This window comes from Struthio camelus, chromosome 12, assembly GCF_040807025.1.
Source record: "Struthio camelus isolate bStrCam1 chromosome 12, bStrCam1.hap1, whole genome shotgun sequence".
In the NCBI taxonomy this organism is placed as follows: domain Eukaryota; kingdom Metazoa; phylum Chordata; class Aves; order Struthioniformes; family Struthionidae; genus Struthio; species Struthio camelus.
The window spans coordinates 12910091-12922673 of NC_090953.1; the positions used below are offsets into that span (position 1 = coordinate 12910091).

General features: G+C 34.9%; 2 protein-coding genes across 6 annotated transcripts in view; one reads left to right on the forward strand and one right to left on the reverse strand.

Annotated features, from left to right (window-relative positions):
* FGF7 (fibroblast growth factor 7) overlaps positions 1-10537 on the reverse strand; it is a 32984-nt gene extending 22447 nt beyond the window's left edge. The window contains exons 1-2 of one of the 5 annotated variants that reach the window (XM_068958684.1): positions 8234-8545; positions 7120-7705 (exon numbers count right to left, since the gene is read on the reverse strand). In XM_068958684.1, coding sequence (XP_068814785.1) covers positions 7120-7405 — 286 coding nt within the window. In that variant the 5' untranslated portion in view covers positions 7406-7705; positions 8234-8545. Of the gene's footprint in view, positions 1-7119; positions 7706-8233; positions 8546-10422 lie in introns of those variants that run through there. The other 4 variants (XM_068958683.1, XM_009681347.2, XM_068958685.1 and 1 more) reach the window with 4 other exon arrangements.
* Positions 1-12583, forward strand: part of FAM227B (family with sequence similarity 227 member B) — an 85259-nt gene that overhangs the window by 40782 nt on the left and 31894 nt on the right. The gene's annotated exons all lie outside the window — the stretch shown is intronic.

The following is a 12583-nucleotide window of genomic DNA, read 5'->3' on the forward strand; positions in this document are numbered from 1 at the left end:
TCAAAAGTTAAATAATAATCAAGAGAGCATATTGATTGCATTGGTATTTTTATTGCCTTTTTTGTGTTTTCATGAAGTTGTCAGACATGTCTGTGAATATCCGTTTCCAACTTTTCAACACCAATTGTTGCAAATAATTTTTTCCATTTGTATGAATCATGTCATGTGTTATGGAAGTTTAAAAGTGTGACAATCCAGTGCTATAATTGTTAACCTCTACTATGTTATTGCCATAGGAATTTTCACTGTTAACTTTTTCTTAAGAATGTTTCTAATTACATACACCAGAACGCTCACTTGACCTTTCCATCAGCTCATATCCAGAATTAAAAATTAAAAATAAAGTCAAAGGTCAAAAAAGACAATTGAAGTACAGTTGCCAAATATATTCATAGACAATTATGCAATGAAAGCAGTGTGCCACCCAGAAGAGTAACAGCCTTCATTTGGCTAAACTTGATTCTGTTTTGATGAGGAAAATGTTCCAAAATATACTACTAATTGATAAGTCCTGCAGTGTGGGACAGTATAGTTACATGTTCTAGGATGTCTTGGTATTCCTGATCTCTAAGGAAGGTGGAAGGGAAAAAAGGGCTTTACTCAGTACTCAAAGATCCTAGAAATCTAAGAAATCACTTCCAGATACTCAGACACTACCGAAAGCTGGGAGCTGCAAAGAGGAGAGTCAGGATTTTGTTTTTGTTTTGCAAGAAAGACTGCATTAAGAATTAAATATTATATCAAATTGCTGTAAATTCCGTTAACCAGTATGGAAAATTGCTTCTTTGAGATACATTTAAGCTCTCTGTTCTGTCCAGCTCCTCACTTTAGTTATTTTAGTTTGCAATTAATATTCCATAATAGAAGTGTTTACTATCTATAACATTACTACACAATTATTTTGTAGGTTTGGAGATTTCTTCACTAATAACTTCCACAGCTCTTTACACAGAGGCGTATTTCCCCTTTATAGAGGCAGAGAGAGTTTGAACAATTTTCCCAAAGTCTGTAAGCAAATTGCTTAAAAATTTGGATTAGCCTCAAGTCTCTTGAGTCTCAGGTCAGGGCCACTTCAGCACATTTTCTTCAGGATGGAGCAATAACATACTTAATGATACAATACTGATTTGTGCTTTTTTTTTTTTTTTTTTTTTTTTTTTACATTCAGAAACTGTAAACACTGAGGGGGAAAAAAAGCTGTGTGGGAGATGGGGCTGTAATTTATCTTTTTAAACAAATATATCCATTTACTGCTTCTGCAGTTAGTTGCCAGACTTGATTGATGGTTCCATAAAAATGTAACATTTTTCATTTCTGATAAATCTCAATATTGAGAGATTCAGAAAAAAACTGCAGAGTCACAACCAAACTACAAAGGTATATTAAGGTCACGTTCTTCATTTTAGCTGAACAGACTTAGCCTAAATATTTTTCACCACTCACATTGCTCTTAGCTCATTCCCCAGTTTTGAAGCGTGCACTGACACATACGGCCCAGTTGGTGTATATTAGCTTGGGAAGCAGCTGACTGTGCCCGAGCCCAGAGGTTCGGTTCTCCCCTCGCATGGCTCATGCACTCACGCAGTGTTCAGAGTGAGGAGAAAGTGAGTATAAACTGCTACTGCTCCAATTTGCTAGTACTTTAGACTCATTTTTCAGTTGCTAAGTACCACAGAATAGACAAGGTGATGACAATTCAAGAAGTAAATTGAGAAGTAACGGACAGTTTTTCCTGGGTTTCATGGCACTCCTGTCATCTTGTGTTGCTTGAACCCTGACCTGGACATTGATACATGAGTTCTGAAGACTCTTGCTGCAATGATTCAAGACTTAACTCCCACCTTTCTTCTCACTTCCCCCGAAGGGTACTTTTACCAAAAAGTCAGCCAGAGCTGGCAGACAGCTATACCTCGGCTGCTACTGCTAACTGCGTCTTTAGTAAAACTCATCTTCAACAGCAGTTGATGGTGAAAAGCTAGGATTTGTGGTATGGTGTAGACTAAGGTGTAGGAACAGGGTCTATTCTGCTGGTGTAAACATAGAGGGGGGTAATTATCACCAGGGTTACACAAAGAGCTAGAGGGAGGGAGTAGGGAGAATCTGTCATCCAGAGATCTGACTAGTCTCATTAGCAAAGAATACCATCCTTGGCATTGTAGTTTCCAGAGGAAATACATATATTGCCATTAGAATGAGTGAATTGTACCTCTTGCTGGTACAATAACAGATAAGCAGAGTAATAAGGTAAGGCAAAAGTATGTCAAGGTTTATCTTCTGCTTAGGCCAACACATTGGTTGAACCAACAAACCCTGGAAAAATCAGGAATGCAGTCACAAAGACAGGCTTTCTATCTGATTGGAGTGCGCATAATCCTTAAGTGAATCCGGTACATCAGTACCTGACTACTTCTGAAGCTACTGAGAGAAATTTGCTGGGCATGCTGACAATCCTGCCTTGAAATATATTTTATGATTTTTAGATATTGAATCTTTTGTTTCTGTATGCAATATATATTTAAATAACAAAAATAAAATTTGATATAATGGCATGACATACATATCCCAACATCTGTTTTACCATAACAAGTATATATAAAATGCTATTGAAAATCATTTCAATTTCTGAGTGGGTTTGATTATTTAACTGCTACAATGCATTTAAAATGTATTTTGTCCTCAGTTTAGGTTTGGACAAAATAGAGTTAGAGTACGTTTAGTGATGCTGAAAACTGAATTGTTGGTTTTGATGAAAATAGAAGAAATTTCCCGAGGTGAAATGTGTGCCAATTCATGCCAAGATATCACTAGACTTTTTTTTTTCCTCCCCTTTTTTTCCCCTCTTCTTTTTTGTTTTTAACTTTATCCATTGGAAAAAAAAAAAAAAAAAAAGGAAGAAATAGGCACTTTCTGGGTTTAGAGCACACATGGAATATGATAGGATCAGACACGTTAGGATTCAGGTTCCGGGAAGGCTTTTCTAGTAACTAAGAGGCCCTTTGAAGTCTTTAAAATGAGATTCCAAAGGCAACAGAGCGTGGAAAGTCCTAAAGCATCATCCAGTTGTAGTTGTAAATCCTCTTGGATAGAGTCAAAATAAACTCTGGTTTTGGCCTCTTCCTTTTTTCTATACAAAATCAAATAAATCTGGCAAAATTCATAAACATAAAACTGAAATGAAAAAAAGCTGAGCAGTAATAGACTTACTTTTCATCAAAGGTGGAGAGTTAACAAATTGCCAGATTATCGCCATCATCTGCTCAGTTGCTCTCACTTTTTAATCATGAATTCTGGGAGTCTAGTTTGTGTGCCCACTTGGATTATTTTAAATAAACTAGATAGAAAATTTATTTTTGAATTTAAGAAGCAAATAATCTATGCTTGGACAAGCTATAGCAAATGATTGTCAAAGAGAAAAATGTTTTAGAAATAATTACAAATTGTACTGGATGGTCTTGTGTCTCTTGGCTGTTTCCTGATGCTTATGTTGGCATTTTAGTATGTGGCTCTCAGTTTTCACTCTGCATTTTAGTTTTCAGACTGAAAAGCAGAGCTGCTTCTGTCAGGTGCAAAGTGATGTCCTCTGCTTAGTGGAAATCACTGTCCTCTGATTTGTTTGGTTTGCTATTGAGTTATCCACTTTATGTCCATAAGAAGGCTCTACTAGTTACTGAAATGTGCACGGAATAAATGTTCTTTGGGTATCGAACAAGGTCATCGCTATTATAGATAGGATTCAAACATTTTCCTGCATTGACATGGTACACAAATATTTCTTGGAGTAAGCAGTTACATTCTAATCCATTTTGAAACTGGTAAATGATAAGTACAGATAGATTGATTATGATTAGGGAGTGAAGGTTGGTTAAGTTCTTAATTTTATCATGGAATTTCAATCTACATCTATTTAATATGGTGGTTTTGCATCAATATCTTAACGACAGTGTTAAAGCTTCCTATTTCACCTGTTGCTTTTATAGGACTTACATAAAAGTAATTAATTTTCTAACTTGCTATAGAAGTTAGGCTGCAGAAGTCTACAGCAGAGATGCTGTTCCCCAGTGTCTTTACGTTCTTGTACTTGTAGTCTTAATTGATGAGAAGAGATGCATGTAATTTGGCACTTTCCAAAGTTACAGTGTAGAATAATGGTGTTATCGTTCTACAGACATTTCTAATTGTGAAGATGATTGCTCTACACAGGGTTCGTGCTTCCCAATTCAGGGGCTGAAAACAAGTTATTGATTTTGCAAGACTGTCAGTGCAGCTTCTTTTATTAAGTTAATGTATGATGATAAAAATGTGAAATTCTTCTTGATTTCATTTGAGTATCTCGTTAGTGATTCAAAAGGAAAAGGAATTCCTTTTCTCACACCTGTAATTTAATGTAAAGTATGGAAACAGGACATTTTATTATTCATAGAAGCAACTCCACTTGATTTAAGAGGAGAAGTTGAGTTTTCCTCTGTGAAAGGTAGAGAGAGAACTTAACTGTTTCTGTATTATTATGATATTATATAAATGGACATTTAGAATAAAGTATGAAGATACTTCTCAGAGCAGCATTTTTGACAGCCACTGATTAATTTGGCTACAGCTGTTCTGGGATTCCATCCTGAGAAACAGGTCTCATTTACCATTTGCTAATTTAAAAATTTCAGAACTGGAACTCACAGCACAGGAATGCTTAAACACACAGATTAATCCATCTTGGTAATGCATATAATTTTTAAATGATGCTTTTCAGAGACCCTGGATAAAAATTGCCTGTTGAGTCTTCTAGTGTTAAAACATTTGTTTGGGTAAAGCAAATTAATGCAATCTCTTTTTCCATATCATATTCTTTAAATGTGTTTCAATATGGGGTCATAAACACATCTTGAAGAAGGCTTTTTACATATTCTGTTGAGTAGAGGGTATGATAAAAAAAAATAAGTTTTACAATATTAAATTCTTGAATTCCTCAGAAAATGTTATCAGTGTTCAGACTTTTCCAGTCCCTTTTATCTGTATTTCCCTATTCTACTTATCCAACAAAAGCATTCCCATAATTATTTCCTCATGTGCAATAGATACATTACAGTGAGACACTTTAATATGGTGGGAGACTTCCCGCATACTTTAGTTAAATACACTAGAGACATCTCAGCGCATCATAGCACATCTCAGTTACCAGATAAACCATTCAGGTCTTGATTCTTTTTCTCCTGGTAACTGTTATACTTACCAAATAAGGTATTATAGAGGTTGTTTTTATTATTATTTCAGTATAAATGTTTGGTGAATCAAGGTAATAGTCCTGTAATTTGTAGAAGTTTATTGCCATCAGTAAATCTTCATAAAGTGTTCAGAAAACTCTACAAGAAAGTAGCTTGCCTTTAGCACAAGATGACCGGATATCCTCTAATGGTTTCACTACAGAATATTTCAGGGTATCATTAGCGTGCTTCAGCAGCATGGAATCCTGCAGAGCATTGAGAGTCTTTGCTTGAATTTTGAAATAATGCTCAATTACTAACCAAGTCCTTAGTTAAGCAGCATGGGACCACAAAAAGCAAATTTATATAATTATTTAGCTCTATATGTTGACATAATCTCTTCAAAGTATTTCTGTCTAAATAATAACAGGAACAAAATGGGTAGAATGGATATTAATTTCTCCGCCAAAAAAAAAAAAAAAAGAAGAAACTATTTCAACAGTCAGTAGCAGTTTTTCTATGGACGTCTATGGGAGCAACATTTCACTTCTAAACTAGTCCTATAGGTCTTTATTCTAGCACTGTCTTCCTGAAACTTGGAGAGAGTCTTGAATATGGACCAAATAATTTATTTGGCTTCTGGCCATGTGGTACCTTTCAGATCATTATGGTTTTACAGAATATAATAGTGTAGGAAGAAAGCAGGCATATAGAAACAAATTTTAAAAGAAAGTAACATTAGTCAATGAAGTTTTAGCCACACAAGATGCCAAATACTTAATGCAGTCGTGAAGTAGAGCAATACATTATGAAGCCCACTAGCTAGGCACTTAGCATTGAAAAGTGCTGTTTTTGTAGAAAATAAGCAGTCATCTTCAGTTGAAAGCTGAAACACATTAACAGTTCTTGAAGTTTTTTTTTTTTTTTAACTGTTATATAAGGCACAGTAATATGTGCAACATACATTAAAACTCCATTTAATTGCATTCTTGGACAGATATTTGTCCTTTCAGTAGACTGTAAACACTAGACCAGCATGTCTCTGGCCCTTTTTCCTTGTCATTTTGTTTTGAAATATGTAATAAAATCCTATGCTTTTTTCTGCTATATTTTAAGAAATGAATATAGAGTCTTTTAAAGGACTCCAAATATACACTATATTTGTGATAACAAAAAAGCCAAATTGGCAAAAATAGTGAATGTAAAAATGATGCCTTCAAGTAGTTGTAAATGAAAGTTCTACAGGTATATACGTGAAAAATATATTTTAGAACAATGATTCTTTTGCCAGTTCAAAAATTGTATTTGGTAGGACTTTGCAAAATTTTATATGTCCATTCTCTCTAGATGAGTCATCTCTTTGGAAGAAAGAGGAGAGAATATTTTTTCATCATCATGATCGTTGTAATAATGAACTGCAGAAACTATAATAGATTTTGTTCCTGACTTGGCAAAATATCTAAAAGATTTTGTAAGACAGTTTACATAATTCTTTCCATTGAACTTTCTAGTATTGCATATGTTTTAATTGTTAACTCAAACATACTAAACTTGTAGGTAGTCTGTGGACTATATAAATGTGGTTTAATGTTTCATAAGTATTTTATGAGCAGAATTTGTGGTTAAGCATTTTCATACTTACAACCTTAATTCACTTGTTAAAATAGGCTCTCTGTTTGCTAATAGTTACCAGCTGTAACTAATACATTAGCAGATCTACAATGTAGTATTTAAAATGACGCATTTCAAAATCAATAACAAATGTTTGCTGTAGGATTAGTTGGAAAACTTGTCTTATACAATGGTCAGTATGCTATACAAAATTATTTTGAAATTACTGTGAGTTAAGGGATAGGAAACAATGATGCGTGATTTTTCTAAAAACTTAGAAGACAAATAGCAGATAGCAAAAGATATTACTTACTGTAGTTGTTGTTTGCTTCTCTTGTCCCTTTTACTTTGCCTCGCTTATCAATCCTCATATACCACTGAGTTCGACAGAAAAGTCTTCTCACTCTTACATCCCCCCCTTCCATATAATCATAGCTTCTGGTATGTCGCTCAGGGCTGGAACAGTTCACATTTGTAGCCATTTGCTCTGGAGTCATGTCATTGCAAGCTAAAGATATAGTGCCCATTAGAAAGATAAGGTAAAAGTATGATCTGTAGAGCAAAATTGGCAGGATCCATGTCAGTATCCATTTGTGCATTATAGTGCAGTGTTCTGGGTGTTCATGAACAACATAATGAAAATTAAATCTCAAGTAGACTGTTGCTCTTAGGTCACCGACCTGCCTTCTGTCTTTATGAGTTACAGATTGATTTAAATGAGATTGTTCCCTCTTCTAAGAATTCTGATCCTTATTCCTTAATAGTTAATGGCGAAATGGAAGAGCTTCTTAAATATCTTTTCAGTCAAAATATCCTTTAAAGACACAAGTTATAAAAACCTTTGTTGCTGTGACCTTCTGTACTACTTGAATTTGCTGCTTGCACTGCAAGTAAAAGATCTGTGAGAAAAGTTGCATGTGTAAGTAAGTATTTTATGATCAGTCGTTACAAACGTGCAAGAATATATTATACTACTTAAATGTACCGTACATAAATGTATGACATGCTAAGCTGGTTTTTAAATATACACAAATGTATATACAACAGATATCTTTATATAGCTTTTTACATAAACAGACATTTAAACTGATTGTAAACATACTTCTATCTTCAGTTCAGTTATAAGTCCTTCCAAAAAAACCCTAGTAAGTCAGCTGAACTATGTTCTCATGCACTGAAAAATACTACTGATTACTTCGTACCTATATCTTCACTATTAGCCACATTCTATCAGAGAACATTTCTCTAGTCCAAATTTCAAGAGAGACCACATGGAGCCTTATTGCTTTCTTTTTATACGTTCATTTTCAGTTTATTGATAGAAAAATTAGTCAACACTTTTTTAGCGTCTAACAAATAGAAATCAAGATAAAAGCTATTAGCTATTAGTTAACTGTTGAACGTTCTTGTAAGGGCAGATAACTTACTTGTTTCTGTTGATAACAGCTGGATACCCAAGTATTCCATTTCTGTTGTCTGCGTTTTGCAACATGAGACTGTGCTGTAGCTACAGACTTTCTGAGCTCAGAAAGACTCCACCAGAATTATAATTGTTTCCATAAATCAAGACGCTAGAGAGATGGTGTGTATGTGCTTATGCATGCATGTGTGTGTTGAGCCTGTTGTTCAGTCCTTTTCGATAAATACCTTTGCTGACCTCACTTGGAAGCAATTAGAATTTAACCAGTCAGCTGTCAGTTGAATCCACGAACAAAAATAAAAGGAGACTTGTGCTGTATAGTGTCCAGTGGTCATCAGAGGGAGCTATGTACATAGTTTATATTTTAAATCTCCCAAGAATCTACTTTCTAAAAACGTATATCCTATGGTGTTGCTTTACGTGCCAGCTAGCGTTTCTGTTCTTTGATTTAAGTCAATATTTTTCTGTCCTTAAAAAAAAAATAAATCCTCTCTTTCACACACACCTTTATCTCAGTTTTCCTTCAAATCTTTTTTGCAGTTTGATAGATTCATACTGTTTTCTCTGCTTACTGCCTTTCTGATGGATAAATGAAACATGTGGGCTTGTTATGTACTGTGGAGAGGGTGTGCTGTGGCCATTATAGATTGTGCGTCGCATTTGTGTATCATAGACTTATAAAAGAGGAGCAACTGCACAGAAAATCACTGAGATTTTTATTTAATTGGCCACTAGGGGAAAATAAGACTATATATTTGGATATCTGACATTCAAGCACAACTTTTATCAGCATGAAGGAGAAAAAGAACTACTAGGAAACAGTCTTCCTTAGCATATGTAGTTATTAGGTCCTGAAACTCACAACATGAGAATGAAAAGTTGCTGCAATGCAAGTAACACCTATATACAGCACATTGACCAATGGATGACCAGCAGGCTTAAATTGTAGAGGATCCAAGTAATGGCTAAATATGCCAGGTTTTCCGCTTCTATATGCTTACTTCCAGCTGTGGCACTAGCCTGCTATCCAAAGCCTATGTTCCATTTCAGCCTGAAAAGATTCTGTTGGGATTCTGATGAATGTATTTGTAAAACATATGGAAACTGTGGTTTTCTGTAAGGAATGGATACATCAAGAACAGTTTACTTGCCTTAGTTGTCTATAATTGGTACTATATTGTAGTTTGTCTTTCCCTGTTTTTTCTCCCACCCCTACTCCTCACTCTGTAGAAATGGGAACAGTTACTTCTTAAAACTTGATTAACAAACTGTAGAGGCATTTAAAAATGATAGGGAGTACGTATGTGCCACCTTGTGGTACAGGGAACATAGTAAAGCAGGGTTTTTCACTGAAATATTCCAAAATGAGCATCAAAGGTATATGACACCAGGGGACCTTATATTACCCAGCCTTTCCTGTACACAAACATAGAGAATGGATCATTTCCTTCCTTGAAGTCCCTGACTTCTTCCTCAGAGCTCTCTTGGATTAATCCCATTTGTCACTTGCAACTTTTTTTTTTTAAAACTATTTTCCCTCAAAGTCCAAAGGTAATCAACTTTCCTTCTCATTATCTCCGTTTCAGCCTATTGGGCTGTTTTGCGTGTTCTGTCACTCAACTAAAATTTCCTAATTCAGCAAAGAGCTTGATGTATACACCTCACAAGGTAGGGAAGAGGTGGCACTGTGTACCTTTCAGAGGCTGGATGCCTCCAGTAGATACACAAGGAAGTGGCTCTCATTAAGGCTAACCCCTGTAAACTGTGATCACTGCTGTTCCCAATTTGCTTGTATCCTGTCAACCCATGACTACTATTCTGACCAGAAGTGGCAACTGAAAGGACTTGCTGCGGTTGCGCTTTTGCCAGTACATTTGTTGTGTGTGTATCAGTATGTTCTCAGATCCATTCCACAGCCTGAGTTCAGAATGATAGCAATGAAAAAAATCTGAGGCATTCACAAGGCTTATCTATTGTGTATTATAAAGAAAGCAATGAAGGATAAAATGTAATCTATGTCTTACTTCTCAAAGTAGGATGCAAGCAGAAATATTTTTGTAAATATTCTGAGTCTTTTATGAGCAGTAACAACTTTCACTTTCAGATCCATACTTACTTTTTTTCATTTTTCTTTCTCTTTACTAACTTGCTGTTTCTTTTTCTGACTGTTAGTAAGAGAGGGGGAAAAATACATACCTGAAGTTTCAGTTTCAGAAAGCTGGAGCTACTTGTGTCCAGGCATAGGCATGTATTTCTCTTGGCTCTGCAGAATAAATCAATTGCCTTAAGTATATTTTGAAGTGGTGCTTCAGTTCAGATCTTTATGAAGTTTTGTATTTAGAATAATTGAAAAGCAGTTTAAATAAGGCACTAGCTGTAAGTTTAGTCAGTGAACAATGTAGTTAATCTTTAATTACTGCTAACTTTCATGTCCTCACATTGTCTAATTTTAGAATAACTTTTTCCAAAATGTTTTAACTGTAGTATTGTTTAATCACACAGTTTTATGTCTTACTATATAAGTACAACTGCATATTTTTTAATGAAGGAGCGCCATCTTGATCTGCATACGCAAGTCAGGATTTCTCACATAAATCTCAGGTCCCTTGATTGATTCAGCCCACTTCTGTTCAAGACAAGCATAACTAATTCCTCTCTCAAATTGACCTATTTTAGTTTTATGGAAGATCATGCAGTTGGCTTGAGTTTCACTTCTTCCTCTATCTTCTTACAAACATACATGCCCAGGACTTTTAAAATCAAACCCCAAGCAATTCTTTAATAAAACAGAGAAATAGTTCCCCTAAAATGCTAGAAATTTTGTATTTCTTTGGCAAGATGTATTTGAAGAAATGTGTTAAGGCATCATGACTACAGGAAACATGAAACCTTAAAGAGAAATGCATAAAATTCACACACTTTAAGCCATCCTTTAATGTTTAACTCAACCTGCTCCCTTTACAGTAACCCTTGTTTCGGTTTCTGCCTGATTGGCAGGCAAATGTTCACAGCACTGCTGCAGTGCGCGTCCTGAAAAGACGGCAAATGAACAGCAAGCACTTTGTTTCCAGTTATAAGGATTGTGCCCAGGCCTCCAATTCAAACAGAAACACATAATAATCTTTTATCTCTCTTCACTCACCTTGGAAGCTACTTTTTGGAGGCAAACATGGTTTTCTTAGCAATTTTCAAAACAAATCCCTGAAACATCGTTCATTTGTATTTGTTTACTCCATTATTCATCTAGAACACGTCGAGCTGATTTAATTCTACAGGAAAACTGGAATGGGATGCAGGAGATTCTAAGAAAAAAATTATTGTAAAGTAATTGACAAATCTATAACAATTTTCTTTTTTTGTTAATTAACTCCTGCAAATTATTTGTATGTAACTTATTTTAGGAAACATAAAGGATGGGAATACTTTAGCTCTATCAGTAATCTATCTTACCTCTTGCTTAAGAGGTAAAGGCATCTCAGCTTATTTCCCTAGGAGAAAGAGTCACTGATACTGACTTTTGAAGGAGATAGCCGGAATAAAGCAGAGTGGGATTCTAAAGATAAACTTTCTGGGAGTCGGATGAATCTCTCCTTTCTCAATGTAGCTTACATAGTACATGGTTATAATAGGTCTCCTTGCTATTAATAGCTTGATAATGATAATCCGTGCTGTCAGTCAGCTTCAGGGAATCCTTCCATTTGTGATGACATCAGGACACTTGGAGTGTGATTAACATAATGTAAGATGCAGAATTGAATTGTAACAGTAACTTTTTGGTGAAGGTGGAAAGATTATAAAATTGAGATGATAAACTATTGAAGAGAACAGTTTGGTTTACCTTATTACCAGGTATGAACTTGGGAAAGCCTCTGTTTTTTATGTGACTAGCACGTTTGTATTCAATTTTTACTTTTACCAGAATACTTATGATGTAGCGATTTCTTCTGCCGGATTTTAAATATATTTTATTTCTTTTGCTTTAAGATGTGCAGCATCTTTTTATAGACACGGTTGGATACGAGTTAAGTTTAAGACTTTAGATTCCTAGAACTTTGCTGAAAAATCTTTTTTAAAACATTGCCAAAAATATTATTCCCATGACTATTAGTAGTAATAAATATGAAATAGTCTTCAAGCTCTGCTTTTGTCTCTGAGTATAGTTATTCACAGATTTGAATACTGCATATAATTCAAGAATGGGATACACAAATGTTTTCTATCTTTTTGTTTTTAAGTGTTCAAACAAGCTAGTATTTTTAGCCCTTCACATGGGTACATGTAAAGCATAACTATTACTGTGATTTACTTCATTAAGCATTTCAAGGCTCATAAGAGTTTTTAACATAAGAAGAATATA